General features: G+C 36.2%; 1 protein-coding gene across 9 annotated transcripts in view; it reads left to right on the top strand.

Moving 5' to 3' along the window:
* LOC113231758 (guanine nucleotide-binding protein G(q) subunit alpha) overlaps positions 1-19,071 on the top strand; it is a 49,041-nt gene that overhangs the window by 11,525 nt on the left and 18,445 nt on the right. For 3 of the 9 annotated variants that reach the window (XM_026466269.1, XM_026466267.1, XM_026466270.1), the window contains exons 3-8: positions 1,320-1,504; positions 4,221-4,375; positions 11,006-11,134; positions 12,146-12,275; positions 13,351-13,504; positions 15,875-15,982. In XM_026466269.1, coding sequence (XP_026322054.1) covers positions 1,320-1,504; positions 4,221-4,375; positions 11,006-11,134; positions 12,146-12,275; positions 13,351-13,504; positions 15,875-15,982 — 861 coding nt within the window. Of the gene's footprint in view, positions 1-1,319; positions 1,505-4,220; positions 4,376-9,702; positions 9,832-11,005; positions 11,135-12,145; positions 12,276-13,350; positions 13,505-15,001; positions 15,478-15,874; positions 15,983-18,314; positions 18,446-19,071 lie in introns of those variants that run through there. The other 6 variants (XM_026466271.1, XM_026466273.1, XM_026466275.1 and 3 more) reach the window with 5 other exon arrangements.

The raw sequence follows: 19,071 nt of genomic DNA, 5'->3' as shown, positions 1-19,071 counted from the left end.
TCCCGTATCTCTCTGCCTATCACAGGCAGAAAGTACTTGAATTATCATGAAAAACTATATATTTCGTAGTTAAACAAATGACTTGTGTACGGAATGTACACCCTGAAACACACACATATGTATCTAAATAGACGCCGCAAGTACCGCGATCTGTATGGAAACCAAGCGCGCCACTTTTTTTGTACCTCCGATGACGTCACAAACGTTATTTAGTGATGGGAAACCTCCTTCGGCACTAAAGCGATTGATGAAATCGAAGATGCGAACGCAGCACATATATAGAATTCAATTTTTTCAAATATTCGTTAATTAAAGGAGCCGTGAAATATTATATGGTAAAATAATACCAGAATAATATAATAAAGTCTTTTATTAATACGCGTTTTGAAAAAAGTTGCTCCGGAAAACTAAAAAAAAAACAACTACAAACTATACAATATTTTTATTACAATTTCTAAGGTCTTATGAATTATCACCCCTTTGTCTCCTAAATCGATCAGAATCGAGAACTGTGTTGCATGCTGCATCAATGAACATCACTAACCGTAAAATGTGACCAAAACTGATGAAGCGGCCGTACCACGAAACTGAATGCATTACACGAAAGTATCGCGCGTTCGGTATTCATGCCATACTGTTTTTTTTTATAATATCACGTGACGGGACGAACAAGTCGTGCGCCTGGATGGTAAGCTAAAAAATGACCCCAAGTGTACCGCACCAAGTAAAAGCAGCAATGTGTTACGAATCATGCAGCATACACTCGTTTGCATATTTGTTTTCCCGAAATTCATTCGAAATGAAAATAATTGATTTTAAAATAAATTATGCATATTCCGATTATTGCGAATTACTTAACTGTGTAAGAAAACGACCCTGTTTATTCAACTATTCATAGCTGTGGTGTTTTTGCAGTTTGTAATAGCACAATTAGGCATTTTTCGCATTTTGGACTGGTGTTTAACTAGGATAACAGCCGGGCGCTTTCTGAAGCGCAGCAGCGGCATCTAAGCGTTTATAGTTTACATTGGACACGTGAAGTAGGTACAGTTACGGCGTCTATTTAGATGTCTGTGCCCTGAACAATCATGATATTAGTTTTTGGAGCTAGCAAATTCTAATATGCAGGTCACACATCAAAAGTTATGCTGCGTGGAGTCATTAAATTCAGGCGGCCTTACGCCCCTTGTCCACCAAAACGGAAAAGAGAGTTTTATAAACCAATACGATTTTTTCACTTGGTGAAAATAATCATAATAAATCATGTTGGTTCTCCTCAATTTCTTGTCATGAAAATAAAAACATTCGTTTGTTTACAGGCACTGGCGAGTCGGGAAAATCGACATTTATCAAGCAAATGCGAATCATCCACGGGTCGGGTTACAGCGACGATGACAAGCGCGGTTTCATCAAGCTCGTCTACCAGAACATCTTTATGGCGATGCAGAGTATGATACGCGCTATGGATCTACTCAAAATACAATACGGGAATCCGTCCAATGTAGTAAGTGTACTTTTTAATACCAGCAATATACCATTTATAGACCATTTATGTGGCAACAAAAGGAGCTAACTTTGTACACGTCAAATGAGTTATCAATTACTTGCAACAATGCATTGACACCAGCGACGTCATTCATTATCACAGATAAATTGGTGATTTTATCTTTCTTCATTTGAATGTGACGTAAGTTGTCATCGGAAACATGTCATGTGGGTAAAATTACATAGTCCGATCCCAGTGTGGTTATGGATAAAAAACGGTGTGCAATGCACGTAGATTTTAGTAAAGGAAATGAATGACCCCATTATGTGCTTAGGTTAGTACAAGCTAAACGAATCAGTAAGTAGTAGTTTGTTTATTATGAAATAGTAAAAAATTGAAATCATCAAATTGATTAGACTACTACTGCAGAGAATGAGTAAGAAACTCTAATGCTCTGGCCACACAGAGGCGGCCGCGGAAGTGTTCCGGGCGAGGGAATTTTTGTAATGTACGAGTTTGTGTTTCACTTAATTCAATTCATTTTAAAGAAAAAGAATTAAAATAACTTAAATTATATTTTTTATTTAATTTGTTTTAATTGATTTATTTGTCAGACCTCCGTTTATGGTAACCAAACTATGATCGTCACAGTACGAAGATAGTAAGTTTAAAAGATGAAAAATATAGAGAACATATTAGTTAAGTTTCGCCAATAATATTAGTTACAATGTGCATGCCAATTTATTACCGATGACTCATATACAAAAGTATGATGTAGGTTTTTCCCTGAGTTAAGTGCTCATTATTTTATGGGAATCATTATATGTGTATAAGTTTACTTCGTACATATAGGCCGGGAAATATACATATTTGTAGAAATAATCACGTATTTTTGCTTTTTTTCGAATTCCGAAGTTTATTTAGATTAAAAATAAACTTAAGCCGTATTGGTTTTGGAATCGTTGTAAATTTCATTAAATTTTTGTATATACAACGACCTAATTTATTAGCTGGCATTTTGAGTTTTGAGTTCAAAATATGAAACGGAATTTCTTTTACTATGGGAAACCCTTTGAAGAAGAAACTCAGATGTTCCATTGTAAAAAGTTCATACCTACTCGACCCTAAAAATGAAACAGCTGTATTTTTTTTGGAATTTCAAAAAGTTCCCCATTGTAAAAGTTTGATCTCATACACTGATTAAGACCTTAAAACGGTGTCAAGTAATAAATTAGGACCTCATATTTAAAACAATTCAAATACGTATTGTAGTATTATAAAATCAATCTTGTTAAATACCATACAGGAAAAATTGTGTTAATATATGACCTTCACTTCAAACACAATGGCCATGGTTATTTCTACACCAAATAAAAGCTAATATTAATTAATTTACCATCTTTGTGATTCATTTGAGTGACTCAGAGCACCTAGGTGCAGAAGTTGCTGCACAGTTGTATTGTCCATACGCTTCAAGATTTTCTTATTGATAATCTGATATTGAGAATGACCTTACAATCGAATACAAAAATGTTACAAAAACGTCGTACTATATTTCAGCTGGTGATCGTACTGATAATAGAATAGGTAATAAAATAAAGACAAGAAACAATTTTGTGTTCGTGTAAAAAACTTGGTTCATCGTACAATTTTTTGTTTTGTTAAAGTCGAATGTTTTAATGAGTACAATCGCCAGCTTTTGATATATTCTGTGTATCGTCTTGTGTTAGGTAATTTTGGTAATGCTAATTGACGTGCTTATAACAAAAAATCGAAGTTTTTGCCACTTCATGTGCATTTTCAAAATTAATAACATTTAAAATTTCGTTCGAAAATTCCCTTGTAACTCGCCGTTGATACGCGCTACTCACGTTGAATTGTTCAGTCCTTTGGAGGCGGAACAACCGTGTATATGTTTACTGTACGCTAGAACAATGGTGCACTGCTCGAGAATTCTAGTTTTTGACCTGTATGATGTTGAATAAATTTATACAGTATTCTTAAATTATAATTGTTCTAGGATTAGTTAGACTTCTATATTTAGATAACTTGTGTTTTGACACCGTTACATTATTGAGCTATCCAGGTGCTTTTAAATTTGAGTAAAAGTTTAATTGACATAAATTGTCAAGTATTTATATTTTAATAGTGTTCATGGTGTTTCCATCTTTTTAAAAGAAGTTAAAGAGATCAGTAGGTAGTCGAGCAGGTAGTACAGTTCACCAGTCTTCTTAAGACAAAACTCGCGAGAAACTTTGGTGTTCTTTACGGACTACGGCGTTACTACAGCATAAGTGTGCGTGATGGTTATATCCGCGCCTGTAGAGACAACTCGCGATTCGTCACTTGAGTATATCGAGAATAGCGAAATCTCGCGCTTCTATGTCGCTTCTCGCGCAAGTCGTACCTTGTCGTGCTAGCGTTGCAAGATCGTAAAAGTATCTTATTTTGTACTTTATTCTTAATTTCTTAGTTGCTTACAATCACACTCGTGGGTCCTTTATTTTAAGAGTTATTTAGTTACTTATTGCATGAAAAGATCTTTTTGACAACACAGTAACCGATTTCATAAAGGCGTAAATTTAAGACCTGTGGGATACTTTATGAAAATGGTCGATAGTATCTTCTATAAAATATTGCACCTCTCAGTGTGAACACTTTGAGTCAACTATATTCAATATTATACTTCTTTGACTATGTTGTCGTATTAATATGTTAATAACGTGAATTCCAGGAAAAGGCGGAGTTGATATCCTCGATCGACTTTGAAAGTGTGACAACATTCGAGAGCCCGTACGTAGAGGCGATCAAGGGGCTATGGAGCGACTCCGGCATACAGGAGTGCTACGATCGCAGGCGGGAGTACCAGCTTACCGACTCAGCCAAATAGTAAGTTTTTCGATATTAAAATTGCGCTCAAGTAACTAATGATTTCTTAAATTTTAATCTCGTATTTTCCAATGACGTTCTCGATTCTTCAATGTTGAATAAAACGTCGAAATGATCCGTGCTGATTTAGTGAACTACTTCCTATGAAGGACTTCCAAAGTCACGCGGTATTCAAAACAAATCGTCCATAATGTCTACACTAGTTCGGACATGAAATAGCACTCGATCACGTCAGTCGCGTGCAAAGTAGTGATCATGATGCGAGTTGTCGGTGACACACTATGCAAATTCAGTATGCCTAAATTATGTAGGTGTATACCCGTGATATGGGTGCCTTCAAATTAGACATAGAAGCGCTGCAGTGACACGACTGTAGCACGGTAGCCGCGCGTCTGTAGCGCTTCAGTAATTTTTAGTTCACTCATTGTGACTGCAAACAAACAGACATCCCCTTCTTTTCAACATAAGTTTTGATTATAGTGACCTTCCCTACTGACACTTAGGGTAATAGTAATAAAATAATAATAACGCACACACTCAACATAGCCCCGCACTAGGGAAACCCTGTGTCGCGGGTGCCGTGGACACACACATAGACAACCATAAATGACACCCAGACTCACGAGAGAAATAAATGTAGGCCATACACATACTTGTCCCGGCCTGGGAATCGAACCCAGGACCTCTGCGTGGCAGTCTGGCATGGTAACTATTCGGCCACGGAGGCAGTTAGGGTATACGGTTATAGGGTACTATAACCTGTGCGTGCACAGGAACCTTCTAAGTTCAGGTTCAGACCCCGGATCAGTCAGTGTACATGGTTGTCATAGACTGTTGTCACTGACTTAATCCGGTTCTCAAGAGGCTAGTACCTCGCGTCAGCCACTCCGGGTGCACGTACAGTACCTTCCCTATTTTGCAGATAGGTACCAGAGCAGTTGGCACGCTCAATTCCCGTTGTGCATTGTACAACTAACGGTTGCCACCGCTAAGCCGTTGACTCTAAACAAACCGACAGTGGCGCTGCAACTGCGCTTCTAAATATTGTATGAAACTTAGTAGTGGCGTGGCTGTAGCGCTTTTATAAACGTATAATTTGAAGACGCCCTATGTTTGATAGCTAAAGAACTCGACAGAATTCGCATCAGTTTGATATAGTCCATATCAGGAGCCAGCCTGGCATTCAGAGGGCAATGTCAACACAATTATTATTGCAGAATCGGCTAGGCCCGGTGAAAAGCTTTTTGGTCATGCAATAAGAGCGAAGACGTTACTCAGACCGCCAACGCGAAACGCAACTTAATGCGATTACGTATCCTCCTTATTTAGAAACTCATTCGCTGTATTTCAATGTCTGAATATCACACCAATATATATAGAGTTTGACATAATGAATAATAATTCTTGGAACTCACGTTGGCTCCTGTTAGACGATAGGAAGAAGACACGCTTGCGCCTGATTGTCTTTGTTTAAGTATTAACAGTAGGCAACACACAGAGTGGTATACTTCCTTTAAACGAATCAACTGTTATTTATTGCACATTCAAATTACTAATTAATTCAACACGTAATGGTAATGTCATTTAGTCCTAAGTAGCTACCAAGCAACCTTAGAATTAAAAATTAGGTGATGCAAAGAAAATGCAACCTAAGGTTATAATATACAGGGTTGTTTGTAAAATACTAACAACCTTGCAGAAATGTAATGTATTACTAACATAAACAACAACTTTTGTTATATTACTTTTTATCAACTATCAAGTTTTTGTTGCACGATCTGACACTTTTTAGATTTATATTTGGTAGTAGGATACTTGACGACCCCCACCCCCGCTCCTGGGTTTTGCATCGGACTGCTAATGTCACTAGCGTTTTCTTTTGTTCCTGCACAAAGTTATCACCGTTTAGAGCGATCTATTTAAATATTTTTATTTTGTACGAAAGTTAAATCTCACAAATTATTGAAACTAGTGAAACAAAAGCTGTTGTTTATGATGTTATTAATACAAGTAATACAGTCCTGCACGGTTGTTAGTATTTTACAAATAACCCGGTATATATTTCTTCCATCATAACGCCTATTGTCCGACGTTTCAAGCAGCGTTCGCGTGGTGTTTTATTTTTTTAAATGATTACTTTCTGTAATGCATACTTTTACTTAAATTTTCTCTCCATTGGTGAGTTACTGTGTGCATATGCATACATATAAGCGATTTCGCTAACAGCAGAGGTTAACGCGTTCAAGTCACGTGTAGCGAACGCGAAAACGAATTTGCTAAATCACATTTGTTTTGCGATTGAAACGCCAACAGACGCAATACATCGCAAATAATGAGTAAAGCAAACAAGGAACACCTGACCACCTTCTGTTTACGGAAACCCTTGTGTTGTGTGATAGTTTTTACATCAAATAACATGTATTACTTCTAGAATATAATTTTTTTTTCTTCCAGAGATCATTTCAGGACTTTTTAGCTCTAGTTTTATATTATTTTTCAGCGGGTTCAATATATTCTAGTTAGTCTGTAAAATTATAGGCAACAGCGAGTAAAGAAAGAACTTGCTATATGTTTAGAACAGAGCAAGTTTATCGGATCATTATTATCAGTAAAAATAATAATTAATTATTGCTTCAACCAACTCTCGGCCCTATACACATGTCTCAATATATTTAATCCTAATTGTAGGTCAGATAGGTCAGAATGAAGAGTTATACGGTTTAAAAATCATTGATTTAAATGGTCAGTTAATCTAAATAACTCTATGGCATACAATTTACCAAATACGAGTACTTGTATAAAGTAAGCATTAAAATGATACGTGCTATAAAAGTAAGACCACCATAAGTAAATTTTATCTACACGTTCGTTCGTTCGTACATTGTATAAAATATCTTCACCTTTTTTGATAAAAATCAACCTTATCTCAATGAATTTCCAGGTGCAATGTTCAATTGCTCTGAAGTGAATTCCAGTTTTAATAAATAAAACTTAAATTCAAATAGATAAAGTTCATTTATATCGATATTTTGAACCCTCATAACTTAAAAGTTACTATTGATTAAGTGAATGTATGTATTTTTTTATTCGCTCAGATTATTTTGATATTACTCACAAAATGTTCGCGTGATCAAGAGACCTGTAAAAAACTTATAAGAAATAAGAATCTGTAAAAACCAAAATCCTGTCATATCTTTTTAAAATCTATAATTATATATAATTTTTTTAGGTTTCCACAATTGCTTCATATTCGCATAGAAACAATTTTTTTTCAGATTCAAATATTGTATATTCGTTTTTATTTCAACAAACCAATACAACAAAACAAACCAATATTTCAGGTTCTTTACAAGTCCCATGGTCTCGGCTGACTGCGACCTGTAACGGGCCCGAAACGTTGGTTTGTTTAAAAAAACAAATATACGCGATTAAAAAAAAATGTTTAATATCCAATATATTGGGATATGAAAGTGTAGTGTCCACGGACACTACACTTTTATATCGTTGCGTTATGGCGCAACAGGTAGAAATAATATAAAATTTAGATTTCAAACTTTGATAGTTCTCTAAAGGAACGAACACGACGATTGTCAGACGAAGAATAAATAGTCGTACCATGTTAGGAAACATATCGTTGATTTCCAGGAATAGTTGCAAAAACCAAAATAGTTCAAATTTAATTGGAACACGGTTGCAATGTAGTAAATTTAATTGTGAATCGGATATCGAGCTCTCCATTTGTTTTCCGTTGGTTTGTGATTATTCAATAATAATCACAAACCAACGTCGTATCGTCTTAGCTTTTTAAAACCATCTTCCTAATGAATTAGGTGTTGTTGAAATAGGTCACTATTACTCGAAAACCTTCGATATCTTTAATTACAAATCGTAATTTCATATCGTCACTGTAACATTAAGTGTATGTTTTAAATATACTGCAATAGCTGCAATTACAAGTATTATGGTACAATAAGGAAATATAACTATATCAGTTGTTTTAGAACAATCATTCTAAGAATGTATGAGACATAGCTTTGTTTACATACTTTTATTATAAATTTATAACATAATTCGTAATATATAATTTACATGACTTTTATATACTCTTCCTACAATCCTTTATGATGACTTCGTTGGTTCAGCGGTAAGCACTGCGTTGAGGTTGCGGGTTCAATTCCCGGGAGAACCAATTAGGCGAATGAGGTTTTCTAATTTCGTTTCTCTAGTACTCATGACAAAAGGAATTCCCTAATTTGAGAGTAAATTGATATGATTTATTTCGCTTTATTGCTATTATTATTATTCTTAGGCATCATGTTACACCAGATCATAAACCAAAAGTATGATTAAACTCAATATTCTAAGTGCCTAAGCTATACAATAACTTAGCATATTTTTCTCTAGGGTATTTCGTGAAGCAACGAAGGCAATATCATCTAAAAAGTTACCGACTGGTGATATGGACTACTTTTCATCAACATTTAAAGTAGCTATTGCGAAAGTAATCGTAATCTTGCTTCAGTGACATGTGATACGGACGATTTATTTGTTAACTAGATTTCGTATGCAAGCCTGACTTATCGTTGTTTGGTGGGCCACAGAGATATACAAACTGTCAAATGTTTGTTAATGTTATCTTATAGTCCCTTTTTTTGAAGACTGTTTTAAAATTACAGTTCATTTCGCAATAGTGTTGCCCGCTTCCAAGCAGTCGATAAATATAATATCAACTTATCGTTGATTAGATTTATGAAATAAATAGGCGAAATTATTTCATTTGATCCATCATCGGCCCATTATACCTGCAACTGCTGGCCACAGGTGCATTTGAATGGTTGATTTCTGAAAGTTCATTCATACATATACTAAATAGAAATATGTGTATTAGAAATATAAATAGGAGTACATAATCAAATCCGCCTGTCGTTATTTAAATGTGTATGACTAAACATTTATTTAGATACTTATAGACCAATTGTCAAAATAAGACTAAAGAATACAATAAATAAGTATATAAGTAAGTAATAAAATAAGTAATCATTGGAACGTCATAACATTCAGAATTCAATCACTTTTGACAGACTTTTACCTACTATCACAATCTATCGATAAAATTGTCGACAACTACTACATGAATAATTGTCATTTTACTCGCGTTTTCAAAAAAAATAAATAGACTATACATCTTTTGCATAGCGTTCAAACTTACAGTAAAAACCTTCGCAGTTTGTATATGTGGCTAAACTTAGGAACTTGTGACAGTAAGTCATATTTCGCCTATTTTCTTGTGTTTATATTTCGGAATTTGAGAAAACTATTTTCTCCAGCTACTTGCAGGAGATAGACCGCGTGGCGGCACCAAATTACTTACCTACCGAACAAGACATCCTCCGCGTGAGAGTGCCCACCACGGGCATTATAGAATACCCATTTGACTTGGAGGAGATCCGATTTAGGTAAAGCTGCAACATATGTGGGTCCTGTCCGCTTCTCTTCTAGGTGCATGGGATACTTTCGGTCTTGTTTTCTATATCTTCTTTGTCTGGTGTCTGTTGAAAGAATTTACCGTGCCGTTTAGTGTCCAAATTATTGGCAACAGCACTGCAAATTCTCCATTTTCATTTGCGATTTTATTGTGCATGGTATTAGCGGGTTTAGTTAGTAGTTGTGCATGAAATGTATTTCAGTTATTTGAACGATCTGGAAAGAATCGCCAATCCATACTACCTCCCCAGCGTGCAGGATATTCTGCGTGCCCGGAGACCAACCACGGGTATCCTTGAGTATTACTTCAACGAATATCTCGTAGGATATACTGAGAAATATATACGATATAGGTAAATGTACAATGTTAGCGACCGGCTACTTATGCTTCTCTCGTGTATTACGCATGGGAAGCTGCTTTTGTATACTTAATGTTATTGAGAGTAAACTGTGACAGACAAATCAGTGAACTCTTAATACTTTGCTCGCTGTCTACGGCCTTCTAGAACAGCGTGGAATGATTTTCAGTTATTTAGATGATATTGACCGGATCTCGGAGCGCGGCTACCTGCCCACTCTGCAAGATATTCTACGCGCCAGACAAAAAACCACGACCATCATTGAGCATTACTTCGAATTCGTTGAAGACGTTAATTCAAAGATACTCCGTCTTCTCGGTACCGATAGAAAGCTAACGACGCTCTATAGGTAACGAATCATCCAATATCAAAGGTGTACGCTTGTTACGTGTGCCTCAGGAGCTTGCAATAAGGTTAAGAGTTCATTGTGTGGGTAACCTATCACAAAGTCGAAAATTTGTTGTCCGAAATAACGTTTGTTCGAATTTTCATTACACCGGAAACCGAATTATAACGAAACAGTTGTTCTTTCAGATATGTTGTTTGTTTATTGCAAAGACACGATTAGGTTCGATTAGGTTAAGTTAAGTTAGGTTTAAAAGAAAAAACATTTTCCTCTCAAAATTACTTTCGAGGTTATGAAATTTCGACCGAACCTTATTTCTGGAAAATGTCATTTCGGACTACTGATAGATAACCCATTGTGTGTACAGAGGAGCAGTAAACTCTTGATGGTCTGCATGTATGTTAAATCGGGCTTAGTAGTATTGCATGAAATGGATTTCAGCTATTTAAGCGATCTGGAACGAATCGAAAGTGCTGACTACTTGCCCACGGAGCAGGATATTCTGCGCGCCCGACAGCCTACCACTGGCATTCTTGAGTATCCTTTCGATCTCGATGGGATTATATTTAGGTACGTTTCTGGCCCTGCGCGTGAAGTGGCAAAGCTAGAACCATATCCTCTATCCCTGGGTGTGAAGAACTATTGGTGAATTGGCTAGATTTTGAACGCGAAACGGAGTGAAAAGTAACTTTTAACATCCGGTACGCTCGTGTTGGTACGAACGCCAGATCGAAATTTTGTTACTAAATGTTGTCTAATTTGCTTACGCATTGTAACGCTTTATAAATTGGTATTTTAATCATTGCGATGTTTGAATGTTGGCTGTTTTCTTAATGCTTGATTCGATACTCATCCGTTTAAATGTTTTGTAGATTAACGTGTTCGAAGCGAACAAACGGGGAAGCTTCTAATATCTCAATCGCATGCATTCCTAACTATATTTGTATTAACATAGCGTCCGTTAAACTGTAAAACTCACTAATTCCCAATTTGTGATCAAAAGTTTTTTTCTATTTTTGGTTCACTGGGAAAAACATTTTCTACAACAAACATTTTTAGGTGTCCTTCATTATAAAACTGCATTTCGAAAAGTCTGTAGACATAATAATATTATAATCCCTTTGCAAGTAAAACACAAAACTTAATTATCCCTTTCAGTCGATTTGGGTTCTCAGTGAGTTTTACATTTACACCGACGTTTAAATTTTTTTAAACAAGTATATTGATTATTGACTATTTTGCCCACTTTTGTTTATTCTTCCCTTTTGCACAGCTAAAGATTTTAGTAACCAATTTTAAGTTTTAAATTGTATTTAATCCTTTGCTTACCTCTTTCCTCTTTAATGTGAAATAAAGTAAATTGTCCCGATCCTCTCTTTACTAACTTTCGTTTGTATGTGAAACTCGTTCTTTGGATGAGTTACATACGACGATTAGTGTAGAATGTTCGCTTTTTATAGCTGAGTAACTGTCGTATGTCTTACTCGGTTACATCAGATTCGAAACTTAGTGAAGAAAGGTACGATATATTTTTTAAATATTTGATATTCAATTAATTAATATGAATTGAAACCTTAACAGGATGGTGGACGTCGGGGGCCAAAGATCCGAGCGAAGGAAGTGGATCCACTGTTTTGAAAATGTCACATCTATCATATTCTTAGTAGCTCTTAGTGAATATGATCAAATTTTATTCGAATCAGAAAACGAGGTAAGGAATAAAGCAATCTATTCTTGTTTACATGTCGTTGGCTAAATTCGTAAACCTCGTACCTCGTACTTCATCAATGTGAACTTTTAGGTAGGCACGAAAACAGAATTACTAATTCTTAATCCATTTATTTGTGAAACACACGTTGTATAGAAGTTGACATATACAAAATAAGCATAGTTTCACTGTGTCCGGCCAAATATTGAAGGTATATTATACATACACTCACATGCACTTCGACAGATTAAAACGGGCGTAAGATGTTTCTTTTTTCTCGAAATAATTAATGATAATCAAGGATTATACCTTTAAAGTAAAAAGGGTCTAGAAATGACATTTTTAATATTATTATTGTATAATTGACCTATAAGTTTCCGATATAGCGCTTGAAGAGTAAAAAAGGGGATTTCGTAGAAAATTGCAGTTGCGAGGTTTTCAAACATAGCTGGCGATGTGATATATTGAAATCGCTACCGTCAGTAAACGAAAATGTGAACTTGGGAAATGGTCACTGTAGTTTCTGAAATTAAGTCTACATTTGAAAAAGCGAGAGCATAATAAAATAAGAGAAGTATGGTAACTCCGTACAAAGTAACATTGCGACTCGTATGTGTGCGCGACGGCCGCGTGCATTGTACGAATGCAAACATTCGCATAATAATGAAAGGCGCATTGGGACGACTAGTATAATGCAACACAGGTGCATCGCGAGATTAAGCGAATGTGTACGTCCATAGATGATGTGCGGTGGGCGCGGACACATCCAAATCGCGCTGTTACGTTTGTATGGAGTTACCATACTTGTCTTATTATACTATGGCTAGAGTGTCGTGTTGAACGTGCGATAGTGTTATAATCTATTGAAGAAAAACTGTTAATATTAACATGAGACGTATTATCAGTCTAATATTTTTATATTTAATAACTGTAGTACTCAATTGGTTTTTTTTCTTGTAGAACTACAATCACAGACACCACCAACACTTTCACAAGATTCGCGAAGTAGCAGAGTAATTTGTATCGATTTTATTTAGTATTATATGATGAAAGACAATGTGTTTTATATAAATTCCAGAACCGAATGGAAGAGTCGAAGGCGTTGTTCAAGACGATCATCACGTACCCATGGTTCCAGCATTCGTCCGTGATTCTCTTCCTCAACAAGAAGGACTTGCTCGAAGAAAAGATCATGTACTCGCATCTCGTCGACTACTTCCCTGAATACGACGGTACGTTTTTTTATGTACAAATAAATAGTATGAAGGTAATATGAACTGCTCTGTCGTAACGTTCGAATTTTTGATATCGCTTCGTGATGATTTCGTATTAAGCTTAACCACTGTCGGGATAATCAGTCTCTGGACTAGACCACTACATGTACTTCCCGAGACAAGGTCTCTCTACAATGTCGTACACTTCCTGTGGCTTTAATGATTTCACTGAATGATTTGTATACAATATATACAATATTCTTCGAAGATTTTATATGCCCTTAAATTTTCCATTTTATTTTAAAAACCACACATTTTAGTCTATGTCGTACCCACCCCTACAACATTAGGTAAGTCTTTGGATCCGACTCGGTTGGGGCAGCTTTCGTGAAGCTCCGGGACATCTCGTCCGCAATACCGCAGTTCTTGATGACAAGACAAGTCTTCGAGCAGTGCGTGTTGCCAGTGATGACCTAAGGCTCTGAGACGTGGTTACTTACGATGGGCCTCATAAAAAAGCTCGAAGTCACTCAACGAGCTATGGAGCGAGCAATGCTCGGCATTTCTCTAGGTGATCAAATAAAAAATTAGGAGATCCATAGAAGAACGAAAGTTCGTCGGTACATAGCTCAAAGGATTAGCAAGTGGAAGTGGCAGTGGGCACGGCACATAAGTCGTAGAACTGACGGCCGTTGGGGTAGAAAGGTTCTCGAACGGAGATCGCGAACCGGAAGGCGTTCAGTGGGACGGCCCCCTACTAGATGGACGGATGACCTTGTAAGTGCGGCGAGTAACCGATGGATGCACGTCGTGTCCGATCGGCTAGTCTGGAAATCTTTGGGGGAGGCCTATATTCGGCTATGTACGTCTTCCGGCTGATATGATGATGATGATGATGATGACGTTGTAATATTCTATTTATCAAAATCACCACGATAATGCGCAATGCGGATTGCTGAATGCCTGTGCTTTTCTAATCCAGTCAGTCCCGGCATTTCAAAGGTCGTCAGGTCAGCCACACTTAATCAACTTGGGGTGACGTTTGTGGAAATCACATGAAATTAGAGTTCTAACACGTGGGGAAAGACTCCCTGCGGTTTAGAATGATGTTCCTTAGATTTCAAGGAATAATGCTCACGTCTCGAATGCAATGGCTATGACCAGTAAATATAGACCGGATTGGGCAGTGTACATTTACCTAAACTTTTCAAGTAATACACATAGAGAAGATAATACCTTCCTCTGAAGTCACGGTATGATTAAAAGTTATTATTACTTACAAAACTTACGCTATCATAGAAAAGTAATTGGCTACATCAAATATAGAACTAAATGCAGTAATAAATCTGGGGTTTCAGAGTGAGATATTATCACAGAGTTAATAAAATTTGTACTCTGCGTATTCCAATCTTTGCTATTAAGGGGCATTAGTGATAACTTATGTTATGTACGTTTGTGTTATCGTACAAATGAAATAATTAAGTGTTAAGACAAATAGAAATGTTCAATATTTAGGTCCAAAATGCGAGGCGCCGCCAGCGCTTGACTTCATACTACAGAAATATCTGAAAGAGAATCCCGACCCGGAACGGTCGTGCTATTCTCACTTTACCACAGCCACAGGTTGAATATAATGTGTATACTTAGCTCGTATATAACTTTTGTAGAATTTGCTAGAAATTTCGAAAACGCCAGAGATTTGTTGTTCTTTACTCTAGTATAGGACGTTCAATTTGTAACATACACATGTTGTGGATCAAGTGATTAATAATAAGTAATCTTTATCACGTTTGAAATGGGTTGAAAATTGCTAATATCTATTGTGACAGTTGCAGTGCCATTCAGAGCTTCAAGCGTGAAACACAGAAAAGGGGTGCTGGTCGGGCACGTGTCGGGTCGGAAGCATGGCGGATGTAATTCCTTTTTTTATATGAACGAAATTACACCCGCCGTGCTCCCGACAGTGTGTTTCACATTTTAAATCGCAAAGATCTGAGGCACTGCCACTGCGCCCGTCACTCTGGGACATAAAATATGACAAGTCCCAGGTGCCTGTCATTTCACCAACTCTTTCACAAGGAGCTCTACTGCTACTAAAATGTAGCTCTTAAATGTTATACTAAATCAAGCACATTGTCTTTTATGGAAAAAAGAAGGAAATCATGATGTGTCTCTCTCTCTCTCTCTCTCTATTTTTGTATATAAATGTCATTGTTAAGTAATTTTCTCACGTTTCTGCAATTTCATCTGTGTTTCACGTAGATGCGATATTACCTTTATAATCACTTGAACCATAATTCGTATAGCGTATGAAACCCGTATGCTAAGTAAAAGCTAAGTAACCCTGTAGCAAAGCTATGTGTGTGAGCGTTTATTGCGTCTATTTAGGTCCGCAGCGCGACGCAATCACGGCGCGCGAGTTCATTCTGCGGATGTTCGTCGACCTCAACCCAGACGCAGAGAAAATCATATACTCCCACTTCACCTGTGCGACAGGTAAGAACTGATGGTTTTCTAGAATAGCGACCTATTATTACTAAAACGCGCAAGCGTTCGGAAAGATGGTTTGCAAAATACAGGCATATGTGGCGCACTGACCGACAAATCGTTTAAAAGTCTAATGATTTAACCAATAAAAAGCTAGGTGTCTTTCACAATAAAATTTACCACATTTTGAATACATGTGTGTAATGAGTAAAAAAGAACTATTTTGATTTGGGCCACTATTCTCGAAAAGCATATTGTATTCTCCTTACAGCGTAATTATAAAGGGTCTAATATTACCTTAGGATATTGGAATGTTGCAAGACGCTGAATAATTATAGCTAGAAGTATTTAATTTTTAATCCAATTTATAGTGGTTGTTGCAACACAAATTCAATTCACTTTTGTGACAAAGAGTTTCACGCTCCATAGATAGAGTAATGCAAATATTTCCAAGCGTGTTTTAGAATATTACATTTTCAATAGAAGAAACTCAATTTGTTTATATGTTTATTTCTTGGACAATTTGTTAGTGTCATCAATATTCCAAAATGGTATAAACTCTTTTGTTACATTCCGTATAATGAAGGAGGAGAATGATAAATGACAAAACTGTGGTTATTACAATTTTGCTGTACCTGTTGACAAGTTAGATTTTAACAGTACCCAAATAACTGCACTTAATATCTTTAAAAAGTATTAACTTAAAATTAAGTATTTATATAAGTTACCAGAGTCTACAACTGCATGCATAAGGGTAAGTTGCGAGTGTCTTTATCATTATGTTTTTATATTCGAGTTTCTTTTTAAGAAGTAGAATATTTTCGTAGATTTGATTGGTTTCCGTATACTTAGATAGAGTAAGTACATTATTGCTTTGGTCTGTGCTTAGAAATAGGAAGAAGGCTAAATAAGTTGCCAGGGTCACCTGTCGTTCTTACCAGGGAGTTTGTTAGGGGCACCTCAGTGCTTTGGGGAAGATTTGGCGTCAGACGCAAGTAGCATTTGTGTGGCAGGCGCCTGCGTATACGTCAGATACTGAAAGAGGCAAGACACGGACGTGCGAATAAAGCATGACGATACAATAGAATTTGCAATGTTTTTTTTCTATAAGGGTAACGACATTTTTTCGTTACACAATGTGAGTTCTATTTTATCGTCATGCATTTCGAGTTCCAATTTGAAAGACACTATTTCGTCTATCATATTCGCCTCTTTCAAGCCCTGGTATAAACTTACAAGGTTGGAGAGAGTAAATCGCCGTATTCAAAACTGACCACGTTTCGTTGATCTGAACAACGATTTGACGATCGAAGTGATTTTTTTTTTTAAATCTTACACATTGTGAAATTGACTTGATTCGTATGAATTGAATTATTTTATTAAGAACAAGTAGAGCACGTACAAGTTTTCGGGAACTCCCCTGTCAGGAACACACTGTAAAAAAAAACATAATTAGAATAGGCATTGTGTAGGTGTGTATGCTACATCGTCGACCTCATCGTCATTTTCCATTAGCTGAGATGGAGGTCAAATGCGTTGCGTCATTGTCACACAAACACCTCTACACTTAGCACGTGGCTTTTGTCTCACATTAGAGTTGCGCTTACTGTTGCGTAGTATGGGTTTTTTCCTTATCACACATTTTCTTCTTTTGCATCGTAAGCATAAGACGAAACAAATGGCATTTAGAAACCAGAGACAAGGTTTCATCGCACAGAAGTCTTAGAAACGATAGCGAAGCGAACTCTAGCAATGTTGTTCTTGACAATCCTTCAAGAATCAAAAATAAATAAAAACAAAGGAATCAAGAAATATATAGTTACGTTTTTATGGTATTCTTAACTAATGGAAATGATTAACGCCGCTTATAATCATCACCAAATACCGTATCGGCTGAGTATATTTACCTAAAATACACACAAAGTGGTTAATACCTCCCTTTGATATCCCGGAATGATTAAATATACAAGGCAAAAATCAACAAAATTGCTACATTTTTACTTACAATTACAAAAGTTTTCTTCTAAATACACTACACTACTAAAATAGCTGCTAGTTACGCTTCAATAAATATAGAAAAAGCTGTATTGTATATATAGTACAATAATTTCGGGACTTTAGAGGAAGTATTATCAACTCCCATGTGTATTAGTTTCTTGTAGTTTAAGTATCTCGAAAATAATAGGATTTAACGTTTAACTCTGATGTTCAGACAGACTTTCAAGCTTACATTTAAGACGTTTTGACTTCTGTGTTACGAAGCCTGTAGTTTCTCTGTCGCCTTTACATGTTATTTTATTTATTCTATTAATTTTGCATGCTGCCTTGGATATTTTTAAAGACACGGAGAACATAAAGCTTGTGTTCTGCGCAGTGAAAGATACCATTATGCAATCTGCTCTCAAGGAGTTCAATCTTGCATGAATGTTTCGCATGTTCTCTTGTAATGCATGAATAAATGTTTATTTTTATTAGCGCATGTTTTATTTGTGGCATATTGAACCGTATACTATAAAAATAGGAAGACAAACTACAGATGTCTGTATGGCTATTTGCTCTTTGGAGTCTCGCTGTTTATTCTGTTACGAAAAATAGTAAATGGTACCGTTTTACATAATAAATTTTAGAACGTTTAAAGTTTTCAGTGTCGATACGCGTGTGTAAAAAGTATTGCTAATTACGGAATTAAAACCTTTTTACATATACAAGGTCATTTGTTAATTAATAACAACCTCGCAGGACTATATTACTAACATCATAAATAACAAATAAAATAAAAAAATACCAAAAATGAACGTTTAAGTTTTTGTTGTACTATCTGACACTTTTTAGTTCTGTATTTTTAGCAACGCCTCCCGGAGTGGCAGTGCCCCTCAGATCTTTGTGATCAAAGGCACTGAGTGGCACTGCAATTGTTATGGGCGTGTCGCTTAACACCAGGCGCGCAACTTGTTCGTCCCGTCACTTGGTATTGGTATAAAAAAATACGGAACAATAATTGTTGTTTATGATGTTAGTAATATAGTCTTGTGCAAGGTTGTTACTATTTTACAAATAACCCTAGTATATCGGTAATGTATGTCATCGTCATTTAATAA

This window comes from Hyposmocoma kahamanoa, unplaced genomic scaffold (assembly GCF_003589595.1).
Source record: "Hyposmocoma kahamanoa isolate Upper Pololo Valley unplaced genomic scaffold, ASM358959v1 66, whole genome shotgun sequence".
NCBI lineage: Eukaryota > Metazoa > Arthropoda > Insecta > Lepidoptera > Cosmopterigidae > Hyposmocoma > Hyposmocoma kahamanoa.
Note: the sequence above shows the minus strand (reverse complement) of the source record. Positions and strands in the feature narration are given on the sequence as shown.